The sequence below is a fragment of the Orbicella franksi genome, chromosome 14 (genome assembly GCF_964199315.1).
Source record: "Orbicella franksi chromosome 14, jaOrbFran1.1, whole genome shotgun sequence".
NCBI lineage: Eukaryota > Metazoa > Cnidaria > Anthozoa > Scleractinia > Merulinidae > Orbicella > Orbicella franksi.
This window is the reverse complement of record NC_138158.1, coordinates 20,752,079-20,770,955: the sequence shown is the minus strand read 5'-3', so window position 1 is coordinate 20,770,955 and position 18,877 is coordinate 20,752,079. Positions and strand designations below refer to the sequence as shown.

At 40.4% G+C, this 18,877-nt stretch overlaps 1 protein-coding gene across 2 annotated transcripts in view; it reads left to right on the top strand.

Moving 5' to 3' along the window:
• Positions 1-18,877, top strand: part of LOC145468919 (proteasome adapter and scaffold protein ECM29-like) — a 36,378-nt gene that overhangs the window by 14,569 nt on the left and 2,932 nt on the right. For both annotated transcript variants that reach the window (XM_081452628.1, XM_081452629.1), the window contains exons 19-53: positions 486-615; positions 1,108-1,173; positions 1,822-1,925; positions 2,092-2,223; positions 3,165-3,354; positions 3,872-3,988; positions 4,600-4,697; positions 5,230-5,331; positions 5,922-6,125; positions 6,547-6,606; positions 7,140-7,194; positions 8,376-8,490; positions 8,951-9,019; positions 9,485-9,602; positions 9,907-9,995; positions 10,483-10,564; positions 10,841-10,920; positions 11,492-11,597; positions 12,044-12,091; positions 12,378-12,499; positions 12,998-13,031; positions 13,334-13,408; positions 13,584-13,637; positions 13,785-13,844; positions 14,242-14,331; positions 14,459-14,525; positions 15,155-15,246; positions 15,437-15,503; positions 15,600-15,731; positions 15,899-15,961; positions 16,426-16,554; positions 16,649-16,731; positions 17,224-17,267; positions 17,615-17,663; positions 18,398-18,544. In XM_081452628.1, coding sequence (XP_081308754.1) covers positions 486-615; positions 1,108-1,173; positions 1,822-1,925; positions 2,092-2,223; positions 3,165-3,354; positions 3,872-3,988; positions 4,600-4,697; positions 5,230-5,331; positions 5,922-6,125; positions 6,547-6,606; positions 7,140-7,194; positions 8,376-8,490; positions 8,951-9,019; positions 9,485-9,602; positions 9,907-9,995; positions 10,483-10,564; positions 10,841-10,920; positions 11,492-11,597; positions 12,044-12,091; positions 12,378-12,499; positions 12,998-13,031; positions 13,334-13,408; positions 13,584-13,637; positions 13,785-13,844; positions 14,242-14,331; positions 14,459-14,525; positions 15,155-15,246; positions 15,437-15,503; positions 15,600-15,731; positions 15,899-15,961; positions 16,426-16,554; positions 16,649-16,731; positions 17,224-17,267; positions 17,615-17,663; positions 18,398-18,544 — 3,273 coding nt within the window. The remainder of the gene's footprint in view (positions 1-485; positions 616-1,107; positions 1,174-1,821; positions 1,926-2,091; positions 2,224-3,164; positions 3,355-3,871; positions 3,989-4,599; positions 4,698-5,229; positions 5,332-5,921; positions 6,126-6,546; positions 6,607-7,139; positions 7,195-8,375; positions 8,491-8,950; positions 9,020-9,484; positions 9,603-9,906; positions 9,996-10,482; positions 10,565-10,840; positions 10,921-11,491; positions 11,598-12,043; positions 12,092-12,377; positions 12,500-12,997; positions 13,032-13,333; positions 13,409-13,583; positions 13,638-13,784; positions 13,845-14,241; positions 14,332-14,458; positions 14,526-15,154; positions 15,247-15,436; positions 15,504-15,599; positions 15,732-15,898; positions 15,962-16,425; positions 16,555-16,648; positions 16,732-17,223; positions 17,268-17,614; positions 17,664-18,397; positions 18,545-18,877) is intronic.

Sequence of the window (18,877 nt, the reverse complement as noted above, 5' to 3'; positions counted from 1 at the left end):
GTGTTAATCTTCTCCATCTTTAACCATCCTTGTTCCTTTTTGGTTTATTATTATCTCTTTGGTATTTTTCTACCTTAGCAGACTATTATTTTCAGGTTTTCTTCAATTTAAAGGAAATTTTGTACGAGGCCAAAACGACTCAGAATACCATGTTTGAACTCCTTTAAGAAAGAATAAAATGTGTGCTCATCCATGTGCTTACGATACGTACAGTGTTGCCAGATTTCCTTAGAACTTGCTGTTACCTATTTATACTTCTGTTTTGACTGAGGCACAGTGAATCACAAGTACAACACAATGAAAATAACGAGTCTCAAACATTTGATTTTCTGTATCTTTGAATGCTATTCCCAGCACACAAAACGATTAGGCCACAACAACTCTCCATACAGTTACCTACAAGTAGCAATAGTTAGTATATGAACTGAATAATGGAAAACAGTTGTTCAGTTGCGCAATCATTTTGGTGTGCCACTTTGTTTTAGGTGTTACTGTATTTGCAAAGATGTCTGGAACATGCAGCCGGCGTAACTGAGGAGGACAGAGTCAAAAACTGCATTCTTCCACCTGTTGGAGAGTACGTCAATAAACTCTTATCTGGAATTAACACTGAAGGTACGAATAATTTTGTTCTGTGCTATGTATAAACGGATGATCACTTCAATCCCTGATGGAAATTTTGGATAGTCATAGCAGAGACAAGCACAATTAATTCTCGGTATAGCTGCATGATACTACAGACTTGTCATAACGTGGTTAGTCGTTTCAGAAAGTTACTCGACATACATTTTAATGTGGGCAACTTGTGAACAGCATCTACGATTTACCACTATGAAATACAAAGGTTCCGAGTACATAGATCAGTGGACATCGCCTGGTAACTCTGTATGAAGTTATTTTGATCTTGCAAGTGATTACCCAGCTGAGATGTTTCTGTTAACTGCTATGGGGCGCGATTGCTTTGTGCACTGAAATGTCAACATCAAATCTTTTCCCGTTTGAATTTCCAGGGCATAAGTGGTGACGTTCAATTTCAATATCACGACCACTAGTAAGCTATGTCTATTAACTACCACTGCTATTCACATTTGTGAATGTTCTTTGCAGACTTTTCATCAAGTGCTATGGGAAAGTACATTGAACTTACAAGACAAGCACTCTACCCTATAGGAGGTATGGAATACTGTGCACGTCTTTGTTTTTACAAGCACCACTGCCACAAACTGTTGCTTTAGATCTGGCATCTTTAGTAACATGACGCATTGTATGTCACAAGGTACTATTTAAACAGGTGAAGGTTAATGATGATAAGGTAAAAGGTCTGATGTCACAGGGACACCTACCTTACTGACTTCTCAGGAAGCCGTAATTGTTGGCTTTGGCTGATTTCTTTTGAGCAGATAATACTATGCTTGTTTTGTCGTCTGATTTCCAGGGATACTTGAGCAATATATTTCTGGTTGACGGCTTCAGCAGTGTAAGCATATGGTTCATCAAGCAGCCATTTGTTAAATGCTCATGGCAAGTTGTAGAGTGGGTTAACTGTGACACTTTATATGATAGCAGTGCAGATATCTGAAACCTTCATCGATGTTGCTATTTTTAGTCATAACAAAACGGTAAAAACATTGCTGTGTTTACATTCAGTAACAACGTTAAAGTCACGGATTTTAGCCACATTTAGACACAAGAAACCTTTAAAAGCCAGGGTAAAGAATGCGTTGACACTCAAGGGTGTCCACAGGTATAACGTCTTTGATCTTTTTTTACGTGTACATATTCTGGACACTGAAACGTCGTCGCTACTATTCATTAATGTAGGGGCTGATCTCCACGCTGTTGCTATGTGCTGTCTTCTCCAAGCTGTGGCTGTTGCACCTAAACAGTTAGCAGGGATATTCCATGGAAAGCTTGACTGGATCAAGGTTAGTTAGTTTCAAGGTGCTAAACTTAAAGGAGGAGACGAACACTTGTTAACATTATTTCAGTCTGTGTTCAGAAGATGCCACATAAGTACATGCAATTGTGGAACCACAACATTGGTTATTCGATACGTGAACATGTTTTCATCTGGCCTTCTGCTGCTTTTAGGGTTTCACATTCTCCAGTAGGGAAGATGCCCGTCAATATGCTGGACAATTGCTGGCAGTTGTTACTTGCACCATGAGTGAAGATTCATTTGTGAATGTGATAAAAGAACTTTCTGCCTCTGTTGATAGTGAGGTGAGTGTCGTACTGCAAATACGCCGTAGACACTACTTAATTCTATCCCTCTCATTATCTAGGTAACTTTAAGATATTCTGTATTAATGTGAACTGAAGCGTTCATGTGCTGCATGACAGTTCCGTAAACAGACATCTTCAAGTTGAGTTTATGAAAGGTGCCAAAAAGCTCAAAAAGGATCCAGACATCCAAGGGCCAACAGGGCGAACAATTTTGATAATGATATGAAGAAGGGCTGCATGTAAGCCTGAAAAGTCTGGATTTTATTTGAACTTTTTAGCAATTCTCGTATAGTCAACTGAAAGATGCTCATGGTCTTCAAAATATCCGTCCCCAGTTGTAAAATGCATGTTTTTAACTATTTTAACCCAACTATACTACTCATATTACACTTCAGTTTACTCCAATTACTCTTTATATATCGAATGAGTGAGGCTTGACTTGAGGGAACATTTTCAACGCAAATATTCCCTCGCGAAATAACGAAAGAAATATATGACGTTTCGACATTGCCGGATGTCATTGTCAAGTAAATCTCTAGCTTAGTTTTTGCATTATCTACTTGACAATGACATCCGACGATGTCGAAACATCGTATATTTCTTTCGCTATTTGTCTTGAAAATGTGCCCTTTATGTACTGTGCATATTCTAGTTAATTTTGCCTCAACTACAAGATTCATTCATGGTAATTGCCTAACTACACTACTCATGTTTTAGGTAATTTCACTCTAACTATTCTACTCATGTCCTAGTTAATTCTGTTTCTATATTAGCTAATTCTAGTCTACTAATATTCTGCTTAATTTTCTTCTAACCATACTACTTATGTTCGTAGCTATTTGAGATGCAGCTTGGCTCAGTGACTGTTAATTCGACTTCAAATATACTACTCATATGCTGTTCGATTTCTCCCCAACTATACTACTTTTGTTTCGTAGCTATTTGAGATGCAGCTCGGCTCAGTGAGTACACTGGGCTTTGTTATAGCCAGACATCTTTACCAGGAGGTACTAAAGGTGTCAAGCAAACAAGACTTGGTAGTAGAGGACATGGAGGTTGAAGGGTCTGAGAATGTTAATGACAGACATGCAGAAGAACAACTTCTAACTAGCAGTGTAGAGAAACTAGGTTAGTCATTAAAGGAGGTAGGTCACGGTTAGTCCATCTTGAAAAGTTTAGCTTAAAGTTTTCAAGTTCGTCGTTTGTAATCCGTGTTAATCTTCTCCATCCTTAACCATCCTTGTTTCTTTATGGTTTATTACTATCTCTTTGGTGTTTCTCTATCTTAGTAAACTGCTATTTTCAGGTTTCCTTCAATTTAAAGGCAATTTTGTGTGTGGCCAAACTAACTCAAAATACCATGACCGAGCTCCTGTAAAGTTCTATTTTGTAGCAATAAATTATAGTCCGATTTTGAAACAAATGTTGTGTTTGCTTGTATGCTTTTCGGTGTAAGATATAAAGGAACTCACAAACAGAGAAAGAAAATGTACTTTTTTTCAACCACATTTTTTAAGTGCAGAGTCAGTATTGGCATACGCTCGAATATTTTAGTTGATGATGTTTTTTTCTTTCTCAAATGGTGGTAATTTCTCGTATTGTTCTAACTTGCTTCTTGCTTAGTATTAATTTGTTGCATCCTCAGTTAAACTTATCAACAGTAGAAATGCCTTGATAAGTTGTTCAGCCTGTAATTCCATTGGTGAGATTGGTCGAAACGGGCCCCTTCCTCTTCCAGCGGGAGTCGAGACAATGGAGCAAGGTATGGTTGTTAGATTAATTGACCTAACCTTTACTAAACAAACTAACGTTACAGGTATTATACGGTTTGGCAAGGGCTTCTCTGCTTCCAACGTAAACTTATGCAATTCTGGACAGGAGTCATGTGTTGGTTGAGTTTGTCGAGTTTGTTCCTGTGTTAACCGAAAGTCAACCGTGGTAAATCACGTGATTTTACTTCAAGTGTTGTAGCAAAAGTGCACTGAAAGTTCGATATTGTAAGTGATGCACTAATGGTCTACTATGTGGAACTTTTCATTTCTAGTCAGGAGTAATATGATTGTGTTTAATATGATACTATATAATATGATTGGGTTTAATTTTCGGGTCCCCCATTTTTCTGTCCTTCTCTAGAAGAAACATCCAGTCTAATCCGCAATTTGCGGAACACAAGTTTTTCAATTGCAAGACTGTCAATTGTTAGCCTTGCTAAACAAAGTTGATGTCTTGTTTTATATATTAGCCACTTAATGGTTAACCAAATTCTGAATTCCACCTCGAAATTCTTGTCGTTACAGTTTCAATAACTAGCGATCGGGTTATATTTTAGTAGCTGGAATATCTGTAATTTGTATTTTTGTTGTTCTGTTGTAGATAGTAAAACGCAGTCTTCAGCTGCTGCAGACCCTGTCAGCAAGTTGTCAGTGGTAGAAAAATTACTTGATACTCTGCAGAATGCTAAGGAGAACAAGGTGATTGAGTTGTCAGTTTGTGTAATATCCCTTACGACCATGTGATAAGGAATGTTCGGTTATTTTGGCAGTGCGAGCTCTTATTGTAAATCAGTGAATTCTGTGTCAGTTTTTCCTTCATGAACTGGAGCAGTTTTCACTCGAGTGTCGAAAGTAGTTAACTTCGTATTTGCTTTCGTTTTTTGTGCCATCTACGCATATATTTGCTTCGAACTTTGATTGGTTCACTGGACTGTCTGTGTCCTCTGTGATTGGATAGAGTGATTAATGTGGTTTTGATTTTAAGCACTATAATTGAGTTCGGCAATTACCTTTGCTGACCTAGTTGACTAAGACATCTTAAGCTTAACACTGAGATAACGAAAAACAGAGAACGTTTTTGAAATAGAGCGTTTTGACAGGAAGTCACGGTGGCTATCTTAGTGTTCCCGAGCAAGCTCTTTAGACCATTAATACTTTTATAGTACTATTGGGATCGTGCTCTCTGTATTCTTCTCTTAGATCAAAATGTCAAATTTAATTTGATTGGCAGGTTAAAGAACATGCCGCCCATGCCCTTGGATTCCTATTGGTTGGAGATGAACATTTCCCACATCATAAGAAACTGATCGATGGCTTGTGTGAGGCTTCCAAGGTGATGAGAGTTCTTTCCTCATTTCTTTGAAAATCCCTACTGTGAACAAAGTTGTCCACGAATCACCATTTTACAACACACTGCAAAGTCTCTGAAACATTCACGGAATTATTGGAGAGCTATTCGATGTCATTTCAAAACTTAGAAAACAAGTGTTTGTCTTTGGTCATCTTTGGTCTTTGACAAATATTAGAAGTCTTTGGACGACCTTTGCAATCTTTGAATGTCTTGAAATACCACCAGTAGTTGTAATATGTTCTCGTGCAGGGTTTCTTTCAAGTCTAGTTTCATGTCTTACCTCTTTCTATCAATCAGAATTGGCCATTTGTCAGTTGTGTCACTTAATATTCAAGGAATACGCGAGACAACACATCAGACTCAGGCCTTGTGTACCAAACGTACCAAGATACGTATTTCCGTATCCGGTAGCCAACCCAACCTACCTACCAAAAATCGAGAATCTTTCTGCTAAGCGCTCGTACCCATTTCTCTTGCGCGTAGAATTTATGTTGCGTTCTCCCAAAGGTCGAACGCAATAATGCAACAATTGACAGTTGTTAATTCCAAATGTTTGTTGCTTCGGTGAACAGATTCGCCAAGTAGAGCTGCAGTTCACAGTAGGGGAGGCCCTGTCTTGTGCAGGGGCAGGCAGGATGTCTGAAGTAGCCCGTGACCCTTGGGTAGTGGAACAACTTAAAAGCACTGCTAGTGGTGAAAATGGAGGGACCATGCAAGAACTGATTGACATGATTGTCAATAAGTACGCCACGAGTCCAATTCCATATGTCAGACAGGTAAGCCACTGATGTAATATATCAAACACGAGAGAGCGTGTTTGGCGACATTCCCAAACACCGAGAAGAGAGTTGACAATACGACGCGCAGCAGAGTATTTTTGACGAACTTTGTGATGTTTGGAAATGTGGTCAAACACTGTCTTGAGTGTTTGATATATCTTCATAATCGAAACTAAAACTAAGGAGAAAACGGAGAAATAAAATCGTCAAAATTATATTCTAATTAAGATCAGATATCCAAACACGGTCACGGTCATGATTTCCTTAGTTTAAACTTGATGAATTATTATATTAATGAGGTTGAGAATATTAGAAGAAAAGTCGCTTTCTTGTTACATCTTGCTTTCGCGAGAGCGCCTAGGCTCAGAAATGACACCTAGACCAAAATTTGATTTCTGAAATCGGCTTTCTCTTTCAGGCTTCCTGTATCTGGTTGTTGTCGCTTGTGAAGTATTCTGGAGATCACAAAGTAGTACAGGTTGAGCCATATTTTGTACCTCAATATTTAATATAATAATGTAATGTATGTATATAAGAGAGGATGAATAGAGGTGTAAGAGAGTTGATCCCCGATATAGGCATTATTCCCGAGGTTATCCTTCTCAAGTTATTTTTAGACTTGGTACCCAGTTCTTCGCTAGATAAAGCTACGTGCGTTGTGTACATATTTTCATGGATGATGAATGCATGTTCTCCTGGGATTTTCAAAACCGGAAGGGACTTAAGAATAGCTTGGGGGATTACCTCAGGAATAAGGTGTATCTGAGGAATTAAGTCTCTCACTCTTCATGCTGTCATGACGTTATCTTAGAGCTCGCATTTGGCCTACTCTTTAAGCATTAATGCTTTATAGCTTAGTATTGATATTGCAGAGGTTATGGCTTGAAATCCCACTGTGTGACCTAGTAGTGAAAACCTCATCATGCAGCAGTCTTAAGAAAGCATTATAAGAATCTATCGCTTTGTAGCTCAGTAAATGGTGCCATTTTAATCATAAAACTTCTCTTTCAGGCAAACCTCAAGGGAATTCAGATGGTCTTCATGAACATGTTGGCAGAAACAGATGGTACAAAATGAACACTTTGCATTTAGAATATATTTTCTTGTAGTAGTGAGACCTGATTTGCACTAAAATGTATATACTCGAGTATGACTTTGGATCGGAGTTTTGTTCAACTGACTTGGACTATCATCAGCGCCATCTTCCTATAAAAGCCAGCGTAGACCTTCATTGACCCTCGCCTTTTTGCGTAAACTTAAATAGTTCCGCACGATCTGGGACAGGCTGCCGTGTGCCTTAGGTATAGAGCGATGTTGCTGATCTCCAAACCCCACGGAAACGCTTGCTACGCAGGCTACGCTGTTCACACTTCTCCTCATTAACATACGACTTTGCGCAGAGAAGAGCAAGGCATCACGCTAGATACAAAGTGACTACAAACATTTAAAGAGCTTGTGAACCTTAACAATCGGCGAGATGTTTGGCTCTTTGAGTGTAATATTGAAGGAGAAAATGGATTTCAAACACTCCAAAATGTCTGGGTAGCAAAAGCGCTTATGAGCTCATACATTCTTTGTAAAATTTTGAGGTTTTAAACCCGCGCGTCGTAGAAAAAGTATTCAATTGTTCGGGTTCAAACTACTTGATACAGTTAATCGTGCTATGCCCAGAACTGATATTTTTGTCGCTTGATCAGAAACTGAATCTCTCATGGTAACGAGGCAAACATTGTAAAACAGCCGACCAACCGCCGACCGGTTAGCTCAGTGGTAGAGCACCGGACTAGCGTGCGGGAGGTCGCGGGTTCAAACTCCGGCCGGACCAACACTCAGGGTCTTTAAATAATTGAGGAGAAAGTGCTGCCTTTGTAATGACATCTGCAAATGGTTAGACTTTCAAGTCTTCTCGGATAAGGACTATAAACCGTAGGCCCCGTCTCACAACTCTTCATAATTAATTCTGTGGGACGTAAAAGAACCCACACACTGATCGAAAAGAGTAGGGGACGTAGTTCTCGGTGTGGTGGTCTATCTCTCATCTGATGGTTAAATGCTCGGAGATATTAGCTGCATAAGCTACTCTGAAATCCGAGGGTAAATAAAGTAATGTATGTATGTATGTATAGAGATTCTTCTTTAGGACATTGTGCTTAGTTTCTGCATATGACTGTTTGTGTGTTTTGGACTTACAGGAAACCATTGAATCTTAAAAAAAAAATCGATGGAGTTTTGTTGGTTTGTTTTTAGACCTTACTCAAGAAGTTGCTTCAAAAGGCCTGGGCCTAGTATACGAACATGGCGGCATGGAGAACAAAGACGAGCTTGTGTCCTTATTGGTCGATACACTGATGAGTGGCAGCAGGTGGGCACTAAATTGACTTACACATTCTCTCTCAGTTGACTTGTGCTTTAATGGCTAGCAGGTCAGAGTCTGGATCGGGTTGGGGGATAGGACTGAAACCTTGTATTGGTCACGGTAGTGTAGCAACTCTGGTAAGCTTATAATTCTCTTCACTGTTAGCAGCTGTTATTGTTTTGGGGCTAGGGGGCATTGTTTCTGTTATTTGTTCTATTGTCCTCTCATGTGAGACCTTACGAGAGCTGCAACTTGACCCATTGGATTGGGTGGAGAGTCACAGTACAGGCCCTATGCTCCCCCACGGACTGAAGAGGCCAAGTAACGAGGAGAAAAAACCCCGCAACATTCATCTTCTAGAATTTATAGAGTAAATAATGAGGAATTTTTTTAGCATTTGTGTCCCCTAAAAGCGTTGGAAATCTCTCCTTGTAGGGTTATTTTAGTACCGTTTCTGTCATTGCAGGCGAAACCAACACGTTACTGGGGATACCAAGATCTTTGAGGAGGGAGAGCTGGGACGGGCTCCTGAAGGGTAGGTCACGTGGCCTGTAATGAGCAAAATGAGTGGTTTCTTAATAATTGTCGGAAAATCAAATTGATCACATTTAGCAAATCACAACGCACCCAAATATCGCAGTCAAATCTCAAATCTAGTGACAAGCGCGGGAAAACCTTGCAGCCGCGCCGATGCCAAGTGCGGGAAAACCTTCCTATCCTTGTCAAGTGCGGAAAAGCTAATCAACCCAATTTACTATTGGTTTTAGTTTCCGTTAGAGCGGTTTTCAATTGAGTGTCGTAAAACCAAAGTCAAAACCAAACCAATAACTTACCAATTAGAGACGGGCCTATCTCAAATCTTAAAAAACAACCAAACTAAAACCGAAGTAATTGCATGCCTGATTACTTCGAGTTTCGACACTCGATTGAAAACCACTTTACCTTAAGACAAATATGAGTATAGCACGATGTTCGTTTTCCATCTCTCTGGTTATTTCAGGAGTGGCCTATCAACCTATAAGGAGCTGTGTTCCATTGCTAGTGATCTAAACCAGCCAGACTTGATCTACAAGTTTATGCACCTAGCCAATCATAATGCTCTGTGGAACTCCCGCAAGGTACTGTAGGCAGCCAGTTGTTAGTGATTCCTTGTTGAGGAGACAGAGAACTTACTTTCCCGGGAGGTACGGAGGCCTTATGCTTTGGGTTGAGTGCCCCAGTGTGAGCCTGGGCTAGAGTCTTTGTGCATCACACGTTACATTCGTTATTAACTGAGGAATGTGATGGGAGACTGGCGAATTGATGGGAAAATACCGTAAAATTTCGGTACTCCCCGTTTATAAGATCCTCCACGAACGACAATCAACCGTATGGCATCGACAGTTCAATTTTCTACTTCTCCCGTTTCTTTATTTCCTCAAGGGCGCAGCATTTGGTTTCTCATCTATTGCTGCCCATTCAAGAGAGCAGTTGGAACCATATCTTCCTAAAATTGTACCCAAGCTGTTCAGGTAAACTGAAGTAAGACTGTGCTGAGAAAAATAAATAACGATAAATGTGTCACTTTACTTAAGTTTCGTAAGTATTTAACTTTGCTGTGCTAATTGAGGAACTGAATATGCCAACAAATGTTGTAAATTGGACAGAAACCGTTAAAAATCAGCCAACCAGTTGGCTATTTGCCAAGGTTGGAGATGTTGAATTTAGGTCCACCCAACACACGATCATTTTGTAGCGGCAGGGAGGAGGATTCTAACTCGGGACCTCCGGATCACAAGCCCAGCGCCCTAACCACTGCTACATTTATCTCACGGGGAACTCTTGCAGTACCACGTGACTAAACCTGAACACTTCTCTCTTTATATTGTCAAGAATATCAGCGAAAGTAGAGAAAAATGATCTAAATGGTCTGCCGGTTGTCACCTCGCAAGTTTGCGTTGTCCGCTTAGAGACAGTTAACTGACTAAAGTTTGATTGTCTGTGTTGTTTGTACGCCAGATATCAGTATGACCCCAATACGAAGATACAACAAGCAATGACTAGCATCTGGGCTGCTCTTGTACCAGAGACCAAGAAAACGGTCAGTATACACTTAATACAGAATTAGTTGTGTACCATACGTGGGAAAACCAAATCCAGGTCGGGTCACGCAACATCGGAAGAAAGGGACCCTCTTTCCTGACTTTGCGTGACGGAGAGATGGCCAGAACTGGACTAGAGAAAACCGTGTGAACTCAAAACTAAAGTTTTGGTTGGAATGTTCCATGTACATGCCTAGGATCAAAAGGAGCTGACTTACGTTGAATTTAAAAATGCACAATTGGTATTCATTTCTCTACCCTGGTTGCATCTTTAGGTTGATAAATACGTGAATGAAATACTGGAGGACTTGAAGACCAGTTTAGGAAGCAACATATGGAGAGTAAGGCAGTCTAGGTGAGTATGAGAAACCAGGGGCTGCAGATTTCTTGATTGCTCTAAATTCTGCTGTGCAGACTTTGGCGGGAACGTTCTGTACGTCTGTATCACTCTTAAGAGATTAAGGGTCCAATTCTTCCTCACCAGTTCTTCCAAGTAGAATTCAACCCTCCAGGGGGGATTCCCAAATGACGAGGACGGGGCTGCTCGTCGGAAATTTTGGAAAGAACCTCTAAAAAAGGTACCAAGATCCTGGTTTGTGGACATGGCTTGAAACTTTTTTCACCCCTAAGAGGTACCAATTCTAAAGCAATACATTAACTGACAGACTTTTTTCGGTTCAATACCCTAAAAGGTATCGCAAAAGATCCCGCTGTGGACCTTTTGAGGCTGGACACCTCAAAAGGTATCAAACCCGCTTTTTTAACCCCCCAAAAGGTACCAAGAGCAGCCCCGTCCTTCTTATAGAGGATTGCCTCCCCCCCCCCCCTCCCCCGACGGGAATTCTAGTGTGTGTGACTGATGTACAGGTAAGTGTACAGGATGCAATGTGACTTCACCTCACGTTGCGCATTTTTTACAATTTTAGTTGTATGGCCCTCAGTGATCTTCTCAGCGGTCGATCCGTAGACGACATGCTCGAGTCTCTCCCCAGGCTCTGGGAGCTGTGTTTCAGAGCACGTGATGATATCAAGGTTTGTTGTGAATCTTAACTTGTTCGTACACGTTTTCTGTCGTTTCACGCCTGCTTTATGAATTTCATGTGCTTCTCAAACTTATTAATAATTCATCGAGTTTAAATGAAGGGAATCAGGAATGTGGCGGTGTTTAGATATCTGATCTCAATTACCACAAATTTCTCCTTTTTCTCCTCAGTTTAAGTTTCGATTGAGAAAATATATCAGACAATCAAGACAGAGTTTGACCACATTTCCAAACACCTCGAAGTTCGTCAAAAATACGCCGCTGCTCTTCTCGGTGTTTGGAAATGTGGTCAAACGCGGTCTTTCTTGTTTGATATATTACTTTTAATTTTGATTGATACAGTGCTCTTTGTGATATGGCCAGGGTGGTTGCTTTGGTTTTCGTTTTGGTTCTTACGACACTAAACAGCTCGTATTCCCTTCGTTTCACGATGTAGGAATCTGTCCGACAGGCAGCAGAAGTGGCGTGCAGGACATTGAGTAAGGTATGAATAATACTCGAAACATCTGGGCTGGTCAGCTAACCTAGAGTTAGCGAGAATTTTGATTTCAGTTTTGCACTTTTTCGGTGAGCCATGGCTTTTTGTTTTAGATCCATGGAAGTGATTTCTTTGCTAACGTTAAGTTTCTTAGTGAGTATTTAGCAAAACTTAATAAAATAAACTGAACTGGCCGCGACAGAGTCCCTTAAATCTGAAATGCTAGTTGATTTGCCCTTCTTAGCAACTGCTTTTGGATGAAAAACTACATGTGTCTTTCTTGACGGTTCAGGTCTCAATTCGTGTGTGTGATGTGAATCAAGGCAAGCTGGGTGAAACAGCCATCGCATTAGTTCTTCCTACTCTGTTACACAAGGGCGTGGCGAATTCAGCAGAAGAAGTAAGATCTATCAGGTATGACATTCGACACTGTAGCTTTCAATCACTCAGTCAATCAGTCAATCAATCAGTCTGTCAATCAGTCAGTTAATCAGTCAGTCAGTCAATCAGTCAGTCAATCAGTCGGTCAATCAGTCAGTCAATCAGTCAGTCAATCAGTCTGTCAATCAGTCAGTCAATCAGTCAGTCAGTCAATCAGTCAATCAATCAATCAATCAATCAATCAATCAATCAGTCAAACAATCAACTTTATTTAGAGAGGGTGACACATGACAGTATAAACTGATAAACTAGTGGCCCTCTGTGCTAAGAATCTACGAGTTCAATGTTCCCTCTTGCGAACTGTTTGCTACTCTCCCACATAGATATGGAGACGAAAAAATGGAGTTGAATTTGTAGGATTTTAACCAATGTTGAGACCCATTTGGGTACTAGAAACTGTTTTGCCTGTTAACCTGTCCCTTAAAGCTGTCCAGTTGTACTCATTTTCTCTGTTATTCCTTCGTTTTGCAGTTTGTCTACAATAGTGAAGATCAGCAAGAATGCGGTATGTTTCATTACCTAGTAGTGTAGTTTTCTTTTTTTCGGGCGCGTCCGTCATTTTCCAGTTTTTTTCCCGCCATAATCTGGTGCCTTGCTCGCAGCTTCTTTTTCTTTTTCCCGCCGAATATGTTCGTTTGTGTGCGGAAAGGAACGTATTTGAGAGAGTTAGTACTAATACAGTCTGCCTAACGCCTTGAAAGAAACTTTGAAAGGAACATTTTAGCGCTATAAGGAGTGTTTGAAGTTTTATAACCTAGTTAAAACTTCCTACGAATGGTTCACTGATCAGAGCTGTGTTCTCCGTAGGGCGCTTTGCTGAAGCCTCATATTCCACTGCTGGTTATTGCTCTCTTGGAATCACTCAGTGGCTTGGAAAACCAGGTTTGATAATAGGGTATTTTTGTCTTCTGTTTGTGTATTAGCATTTTTCCTGAAAAGTAACTGGTTTGCTTCAAGGACAGTACAGATGTAATGCATTGTAACCTTATACACTTTATCTACCAGTGAGGTAATCGCTTTCAGTAGTGTGCTAAACTTGTTTGTTTTTATCCAATAGTCGATGAACTATTTGAGTCTGCAACTCCATAAACGTGAAGACGCTCAAGAGATGGTATGTTAATCCTTAAAAATTTAATCTATAGTAACTCCTTCCCATTGTTCAAGTCAACAACAAAACCTGAACAAATGTTGAAGTTTATCACAGTCTAGCTGTATTGGAATGTTTGTGTTTGACATGTCAGTTTTAATCTTCTTTTAGCTTGAGGGAGCGAGAATTGCTGCATCAAAGATGTCTCCCATGATGGAAACGATCAACATGGTAAATATTATACTTACCTCCTTGTGTTCTATTGTACAATCATTGAATCAATATTTTGAGTACTGGAGGCCTTTATTACCCTATTTCTGGTTCTGGTAAAACTAACACTATGTCAATAATAGACACCACTCTGCCTTCGGCCAATCCTAAACCAACAGTTTGAGAAAATGAACACTCTTGGATTCAGGATATACAAATGAGAACTGAAGCTAGGTACCCGGCAATATTGCTGTAACACGTGCATATAATGCTCCTTCGATTTTTGGAATGATAGCTTTTTACAATACAAATAGCAATGACGCTTTAAAAAAGTAGCTGACAGTATCCCAGTTCATAAATGTAAGAGTTTGTTTGTTGAATCTTGTACTGCTCGCTCAACCCTCTTGTCATTTTTCAGTGTGTGCAATATGTTGACGCAACCGTTCTTCCAGCACTAGTGCCCAGACTGTCCGATCTCTTACGAACCGGGGTTGGACTGGGAACTAAGGTAACGTTATTTCTTTAGACTTTGGTTATTTAGCTTTTCTACAATTAAATGCTTCAGTTATCCTCATGTTGCCAAGATTGAGGGGAGGCAATTCGTGCAAACGCTTATATTTGGCGTTGTTTTTCAGGCAGGAAGCGCTGGTTTTGTTGTGTCTCTTGCAATGCAGTGTTCTCAGGATTTGACGCCATTTGCCGGTGAGACTCTCCATGAGATATTGGTTGTTTACCACTTACCCGAAAATTGCGGAAATTTCGGTCGGAATGTAGATAGTAATTTTGGCTTGATCGACCGGAACATTTTGGAAATATAATGGAACGTCTTCAAAGGTAATCCAAAATTTCCAAGTGGAAAATGTGCTTACCATTTGCGATTCTTCCTCGCCATCGTGGGATTATGATCAGGTCGAATTCATCCTAGTCTCTCTCGATAAATTAGTGTTTTTTTGAGTAAATGGACAATCCCAACGGAGCTTACCAGCAGCCATATAAAAAAGGACGGGAATGCTCTTCGTAAATTTTGTAAAGAGCCCCTAAGAGGTACCAAGATCCTGTTTTGTGGGCGTGGGTTGAGTTTTTTTTCACCCCTAAGAGGTTCAATTCTAAAACAACACATCATCGCCTGTCATATATTTTTCGACTCATTGCTTACGGCAAGAACTTTCCCTGTGGACCTTTTGGAGGCTGACCAGCCTAAAGGAACCCAAAATCGCCTTTTTAACCCCTAAAAGGTATGAGGAGCATCCTGTCCTTTTTACATGGGAGTCCCCTTCTTGAGATCTTGACCTCTCGGACTGTTAAGGTTGTCTTTGTGTTATTATTAACAGGCAAACTGCTCAAAGCGTTACTGTCTGGATTAAGCGATCGTAGCGCTTCTGTGAGGAAATCTTACGCCACTGCTATCGGACATCTGGTCAAGGTACACTCAGATAAACCTTCAATTCTCCTCACTACGTTTTAGGCATTTTTTATGCTATTAGCTGGGAGAAACTCTTTAAATATCAAGACAATTACCTTTTGATAATGAATATGATTATGAAACGTACTCTGCTTGAATTAAACCTGTATTAATTTGTGAGTCAAAAATTTAATGCCTTCTTTCTTTACAGGTGGCGAAGGACAACAGCGTAGAAAAACTTATCGATAAGATAAAGAACTGGTACTTTGAAAAGGAAGGTAAAAACTGCTATTTTATTATGTGACAGACATTAGCTTTTAACCTTTTTAATAAATTCGAAAACCACTGCCGTGTTTTTGAAACCTTACTTCTAGATGAAGGCCTGCGTTTGGCCTGCGGACTAACGCTCCAAGCAATGTCACGGTATTCCCCAGATGTAATGAAGCGTCACACAGCCAAGGCCCTTCCAGCGGTCTTCTTCGCCATGCACGAAAAGAAAACGACAGGTAGTGATCGAAGTCTAATTTCTCCTTTCATCACTGGGATTTATCGTCTTGATGTACCACAAGATTCTCAGAAACTCTTGTTGGTTTTTGTAGTAGCTGAGTACATTTACAGAATTATTTGATTCTTGAAGACCTGTGTAACGAAGACATGATCATTATATTCACAGCTGACAGCAGCTCAAGTTCTAATGAGTCTTTGTGGGAGGAAATTTGGCTCGAGAATACACCAGGTAAATGGCATGTTTTGTGGTTCACTTGAGTGTACACTCTGTCTGAGATTATAAGGTCAGTTGTGCTGATAGAGTGGTTTGCTAATGATTGTCGTAAAAATTTTACTAGCCGATCGTCACGCCGGCAGATGGATAAATGTCTACTTAGAATTGGAAACAAACTTATGGAACCGGTGCTAAGACTCTCAGACACTTGGGAAACGTTAACTGGTGTCATTCACGCGAAAACTGAGTACTGTTGCCAAGACGAAAAAGTGCGAAAACTGGAATATTTAACCAGGAAAACACATAAACTGTGTCAAGCGCGGGAAAACACATTAACTGTGCCAGGCGCGGGAAAACACATAAACTGTGCAAGCGCGGGAAAACTCGTTAACTGTGCCAAGCGCGGAAAAACAATCGTAACGCGGCGCCCTGCCGTTTCCTTTGCTTGTGATAACTGTTCACGTGTTCCTTTTTTTCAGGTACTGAAGCAGGAATACGGCTGTACCTGGATGAAATAGTCTCCATCACGTGCCCTGCTTTGACGTCACAATCATGGACAACCAAGGCCCAGGCTGCCGTCACGATCTCTGCCATAGCTCAAAAGCTGGGTACGAATAAAGTTCAAAAATCCTAAATACTGATTAACACATTTGGATCGTTGTGAGAATTTATTAACGTGTGTGTCTATTACATCTCATCCAGGCTCCTCTTTGTCTCAACCTTATCTTGGTAAGTTGCTCGGTTCTCTTGTCAGCGGATTGGTCGGTCGAACCTGGACAGGCAAGGTGAGTAAGTGATACTCTTGTTTGTTTGCTAGCTCGTCAGCAGCCTGTCATGGATAAAAAGGCCAAATATGTGGTCGTCTACCCTGTTCACTGGCTCTCAGATTTCTATTGTGGTATTACTCACTGTCTTTTTTTACCGCAAATAAACAAAATAAACTGTTGTGTTCCAATACTGTCCGGTTATCTGGTGTAGCTGGTATACACTAGTCCGTGTTCTGTAAGATTCCTTAAGACTATAATCTCAAGTGACCTCATAACTGCTCATACATTTGTCTCATTGGATAGAGTGAGTTTGACGCTTGTTAGGTATCTTTTCTGAGATATGCCAAAAGCAGCACATGTCTTGTTAATTGAATAGAGTTTAGTAATAATTTTCAAACATCAAATATTCGTGAAATAATTATTTTAGATATGTGGATGGCATTGTGTTCTGGAGCCTCACTTTTTGAGTCACTCTATACCTCTTTGTTCCGTTTTATTTTGTTTCAATAGGAAGCCTTGCTATCTGCACTCTCCTGTGTTTGTATAAAATGCAGGTAAGACGCTCGAATATAATACGGTATTTTCCCCGGTTTTGGCGGGAAACACTAGCTAACAGTTGTGTGAGACGCGCGGCACGCCATGGAAGTTGTGACGTATTTGCACATTATGGCGGGAAACAATTTGAAGCTGCGGCTCCTGCGAGCCATTATACTTTATTATTATTCTACTACGCCACGATGAACAACCAAGACCTTTTCTTGCGACACTGAGCTACTACATGTCAAAGTTTTATCCCGTTGTCTTGAGGATTAAAAGCTTGTCATAAACATTTTGTAGTGAATTGAGTATAATTCCTTTCGCTCTAGATATTCCGGTTAAATAATATTTCTTTATTTTCCAGGAAATCCATAGAGGAGTCATCTCCTAGAGTTGATCCAGATATTGAAAAAGTAAGAGAAACAACAAAACTGATTTTAACTTCAGCGTTTAGAAGATTTTACCTACAACAGAACCCTCCTTGGAAAAGGCTTTACTGGAAGTATCTGTTAGCTCTATCTCACTTTTGATCTCCTCTCAAATCTGTAGGCACTGCGACAGTAGCTTTTCCTTTGAGTGGAAGCTAAGTAGAGCTAAACAGGCCATGAATTCGTATTCTCGGTATTGGACTGGAACTGCAATCATGGACAAAAATCTTGGGACAAATTTGCACTTTTGGTGCTTTTGCGGACACGCTAGACGCGAATACTACTTCACCTGCCTAACCTCGCCCCCCACCCCCCATACAATGTTGAAAACTACTAGCTGCAATTTCTCCTGATTTTCAACATTGTATTGGGTGAGGAGGGGGAACAGTAACGCGTTTTTAAAAGGAAAGCAGGCTTTTTTCAAACTTCAGTAGTAAAACACAGATAATTCGTCAACTTACATAAGTGTCCCAAGGACTTTTGTCCACGATTGTAGCTTGCAATGGAGGCTCATGCGGGAAAAATCATTAAAACGGGATAAATGTCATTTACATTTGAAGACTGTCGGCGTTAACCTCAGTTGCAAGCTAGTTCCAGTCCAAAACCGAGAATACGAAAATAGTCTAGTCCTTGTTCAGTTTACACAATAGTACTCCAAATAAGAGCACTTCAATTCGCGTTATGATTGGTTAAGTGGGGCTCTCTTTTTTTCACTCCAGGTGCTCGACTCGGTATTTAAGGAATGCAGAAAAGACAATCCAACATACAAGATGGCGGCGTTGAAGTGCTTTGGTGAAATAGTCCAGGAATATTCTATTGACAGATTTCAACAACTATCCGAGCTTCTCTTCCCCATCATTGCTCCTGTAAGTGCTTTGCTCAAATGCTTTTCGACATCTAATTTCTCCTTACAATATCTAGACATAATCAAGGAGACAGGTGATGAGAATAAAGATGGTCAACTAAAGGATATCGTATTGATTTAACGATAAATTCACACATCTAACGTTAAAGAATCTTATCGAAATAAGTTAGGATAAATTTTAATTCAAGCTCGGGAATGACAGTTAGTCGCCTCGAGGTTAGTGCATTCTCCTCCGGATCAAGCACTCCGGGTTCGAGCTCTGGCCGGGGACATTGCATTGTGTTCTTGGGCAAGGCACTTTACTCTCACAGTGCCTCTCTCTACCCATGGGTAC